The 4,502-nt window shown below is 35.4% G+C and overlaps 1 protein-coding gene across 1 annotated transcript; it reads left to right on the top strand.

The window, feature by feature from the left end:
* Window positions 1-395: 395 nt before the first annotated feature.
* On the top strand, window positions 396-4,251 carry LOC108488455 (sulfate transporter 2.1-like). The gene is made up of 12 exons (XM_017792733.2): window positions 396-940; window positions 1,025-1,073; window positions 1,161-1,368; window positions 1,471-1,645; window positions 1,737-1,802; window positions 1,904-2,134; window positions 2,217-2,343; window positions 2,431-2,717; window positions 3,263-3,456; window positions 3,590-3,678; window positions 3,783-3,859; window positions 3,940-4,251. The coding sequence occupies exons 1-12, from the start codon at window positions 623-625 to the stop codon at window positions 4,060-4,062; spliced, it is 1,944 nt and encodes a 647-aa protein (XP_017648222.1). The 5' UTR covers window positions 396-622; the 3' UTR covers window positions 4,063-4,251.
* The last annotated feature ends 251 nt before the right edge of the window (window positions 4,252-4,502 follow it).

Genomic DNA, 4,502 nt, shown 5'->3' with positions numbered 1-4,502 from the left:
AAACGAAGGCAACAAATAATTGGAGATGTAATATATCTGTACGATAATATCACCTAAACAAATTACCGTTATGTGAAAAGGATATTTATGAGATTACAATATGTTACATTAAATGTAACAATAAATACAATAGAATGTAATTTAAATTCATATATCACATTTAAATTTAGAGAAATATTTGGTAACTATTATTAGAGTTTTATATTTCATAAATAAATTAAAAATATTTTAAATAATTATTATTAGAGTTTTTATATTTTACAAATAAATTAAGAGTGTTTTAAAAATATAGTAAATATTAAAATATATATTTAAAAAAACAGATTCAATGTTTTAAATATGGTTGTGAAATAAAATATATATACCCAATATGCAAATATATTTAATATATAGAGAGAGAGAGAGTCTGTGGCTTTCATGATCTAGAAATAGCGCTCTTATTTTCTCCACTAATGTCATAGGCCAGTGATGTATCATCCCTTGAGTTACCATCTATAAATCAATGTCATATCATGTCTTTACAGCGAAAACTTGAAACAAAAATAAAATAGCGATCGGAGTGGTGAAGTAGCTGAAAAAAGAAAGGGCTTTGGGTTACCCCAAACACTTCAAAACAAAAACCATGGCTTCTCCACTCAATAATACAACAACCAGTGATCAAGAAATGGCAGACCTTGAGAGACATGACTGTGTTGAAAGGGTCCAGTGGGTCCTCAACACCCCCAAGCCACCAGGGCTTAGCCAAGAGCTCATTGGAACTGCTGTTTCATGGAGAAACAAAGTCCCATTTCTTAACATGCAGTCCGGGTTGAAACATGAACTCTTTTCCATGTTGAAAGCAACCTTTCCCATCCTTTCTTGGTGTCAAAACTACAAACCAAATCAGTTCAAGCGTGATTTACTGGCTGGTCTAACTCTTGCAAGCCTCTGCATTCCTCAGGTTTTTACTTTAAGTTCAATTCTCCATCAAATTCTGCCCCCCCCCTCCCTTTTCTGTTACTCATATCATTGTATTTTCGTACAGAGTATCGGATATGCAACTTTGGCGAAACTTGATCCTCAATATGGCCTCTGTAAGCTGCTAGATGAAAATTTTTGCTATAGTTTTGGCGTCTTAAATTGATTACATCTTATATTTTACTAATGAATCTGTGGATCAGACACGAGTGTCGTCCCACCTCTCATTTACACCCTGATGGGAACTTCAAGAGAGATAGCGATCGGACCGGTGGCCGTGATTTCACTCCTTCTATCGTCGATGGTTCAGAAACTTGAGGATCCAATGGCTAATCCCATTGCTTACCATAAACTTGTGCTCACTGTAACTTTCTTTGCGGGTACCTTTCAAGCTGCCTTTGGACTCTTCAGGTTAATTTATCACTTCTTTTTCTCTTGCCATTAACCCCTTTCTTTCCCATCATTTTCTTACAAAATTTCATACATATTTTAATCCTTGTGGAGATTTTACAGGTCAGGTTTCCTTATCGATTTTCTTTCACATGCTGCAATAGTGGGGTTCATGGCAGGCGCCGCCATTGTCATTGGTCTTCAACAACTTAAAGGACTGCTTGGAATCACTCATTTTACGAACAAGACCGATGTTATCTCTGTCTTGAAAGTCGTTTGGAGTTCCTTCCAACATCCCGTACTGTCCAATCACTTAACAAATCATACGAGTTCTTGAATTCGCCAATATTAAATTCTTCTTCTTTTTTTCTCTTTTTTTTTTACTGCAGTGGAATCCTTATAACTTCCTACTCGGATGTTCTTTCCTGATATTCATCTTAATCACAAGATTTTTGGTAAGAACTGCAGCTTGTTTCCCAAAATTTGATCAATTGAATATCTGCATCTTCAAGAAATCATCTTTAAATTATTATTATTTCTATAATTTGTATATCAGGGTAGAAAGAACAAAAAACTATTCTGGTTGCCAGCCATTGCTCCTCTGGTGTCTGTCGTTTTAGCCACACTCATCGTTTTCCTTACCAAAGCCGATAAACACGGAGTTAACATCGTCAAACACATCAAAGGAGGCTTAAATCCAAGTTCAGTTGATCAGCTGCAGTTCAACGGACCACATGTTGGGGAACTGGCTAAGATTGGGTTGATTGTAGCTATAATTGCACTCACGGTTGGCGTCTGAGTCTGACTTAATCTTATATGTTCGTTAAGTCTTTATAACAGCTTACTGTTCTACTTTTTGTGAATCATAGGAAGCAATTGCAGTTGGTCGATCTTTCGCAGCCATAAAAGGTTACCACCTTGATGGCAACAAAGAAATGGTAGCCATGGGGTTCATGAACATCATCGGTTCCTTCACTACTTGCTATGTCGCAACCGGTAATTAACCTACCTTCACTTATATTCCTACTTGTACCACCCTTTAATTCAAATAACTCAAACCCGAGTCGGAGTAAAATGTTGCAGGTTCATTCTCGCGGACAGCGGTGAATTTCAGCGCGGGTTGTGAAACCGCAATGTCGAACATTGTGATGGCTGTTACGGTGTTCATATCATTGGAACTTTTGACAAAGCTGTTGTACTACACACCGGTGGCGATCCTTGCTTCGATTATTCTGTCGGCGCTGCCGGGACTCATCGACGTCAATGAAGCTTGCAATATTTGGAAGGTTGATAAGCTAGATTTCCTGGCTTGCATTGGGGCCTTTCTGGGAGTGCTGTTTGCAACCGTGGAGATTGGCCTTCTTGTGGCGGTAACACTTACTTTCACTCTGAACCACCCAACAAGGTTGTTGCACCATATGATTAACGTGACACGTAAAAATTAATTAAAACGTAAAAAATATATGAAAATGTCTAAATATTCCTAATATGAATTATTAATCTATATATAAAATACCTTATATAGGATTAATTATAACATGAGAAAATGATGCAAGTGGACTGTGAACTCTTCTGTCAACAGTAATCTCCAACATGGTTGAGGCATGCATTTTAAAAAAAAAAAAGAGAGAGAACATTTTACAACACAAAGAAAGGTTCATATCTTATAGGGAAAAGTGTACATGACATAGACATAAAGTCAACTATGTTGTCTCAACACGTCAGATTTAGTTTCCGAGAAACGATACATATTGGTCTCGAATCAAACAAAAGGCTCTTTGTGAAATGTGAGTCTTATAAATTGACATGTATGGTGTGTGAGGCCTTGAAAAATGTCAGGCATGCCACTCTGCTTTCGTCATTGCAAAGGTTTTATCAATACTCTATAGGTACCTAAGTTTTAATATGGTTGCAGGTAACAATATCATTTGCAAAGATAATAGTGGTATCAATTCGACCAGGCACTGAAACCCTTGGAAAGCTTCCTGAAACTGATGCATTCGGTGATGTCAATCAATATCCAATGGCTGTCAAGACTCCAGGTGTCTTAATAATGCGCCTCAAATCTGCTTTACTTTGTTTTGCAAACGCCAATTTTGTCAGAGAAAGGTAACTACTTAATTCACCTCTACCCCCACAGTATTAAAATATGACATGGTATTAAAATGCTCCAAGACAAGCAAGAAACATCATGAAAAAAGCATTCATTATTATGGAGTAATGATTTGTTTTAATTTTTCAGGATTATGAAATGGGTTATTGAGGAGGAAAAGGACAGCAAGCTGAGAAATGCCGAAAAGACTATTCAAATAGTAATCCTTGACATTTCTAGTAAGAGTTGGTGAAATATGGATTATGTTTTGAAGAGATTATTGAATCATTTATTCTTTAATTGTTCCTCACAATGGAATTTGCATGTTAATGAATGGTATTAGATTTGATGGACATCGATACATCGGGCATCGCGTCTCTGGAGGAACTGCATAAGAATTTTGATTCAAATGGGATGAAGGTATGTATACAAGGCTATGTTATTTTACGTTTTTTTTTTTTTTAAACTCATGTATGCTAATTTGCATCTGACTGTTGCAGCTGGCTATTGCAAACCCTAGGTGGCAAGTTATTCACAAGTTGAAATTGGCTAACTTTGTGCCCAAAATTGGAGGAAGGGTGTTCTTAAGCATAGGCGAAGCGATGGCATCTTTTTCCGTCTAGATAAAAACACCATTCAAACAAATCTCTATGTATTATTAAGTTTGAAAAACACAAGGTGTGGTTTTATATATTTTGTTTTGTTTCATCTATGTTATCGAAACTTATGATAAATTTGGATATCCAAATATGTACCCTATGAATGTATGTATACTTAATGTGAGACGTGATAATAAAAATGTTTGCACGAAATTAAGTTTCTAATTTTAATATATTTCATTTTTGATCATGTTATTAGAATTTATGCATGGATATATGATAATAAGAGCTTTAACTCAATGAAGAAATAAGTTGGATGGTTTTTATATTAATTTCTTTTATTTATGTTACTTGAATTTCGAGATAAATTCCTGAACAAATTTTTATATATTTAAAGAACTAGATTGTTTTTTTTCTCTTTGACATTTGTTATTTTATAACTCCCAAGTATAAGTGACAAAGAT

Source organism: Gossypium arboreum, chromosome 10 (assembly GCF_025698485.1).
Source record: "Gossypium arboreum isolate Shixiya-1 chromosome 10, ASM2569848v2, whole genome shotgun sequence".
NCBI lineage: Eukaryota > Viridiplantae > Streptophyta > Magnoliopsida > Malvales > Malvaceae > Gossypium > Gossypium arboreum.
The sequence above is the reverse complement of the archived record's forward strand: the minus strand, read 5'-3'. Positions and strand labels throughout refer to the sequence as shown.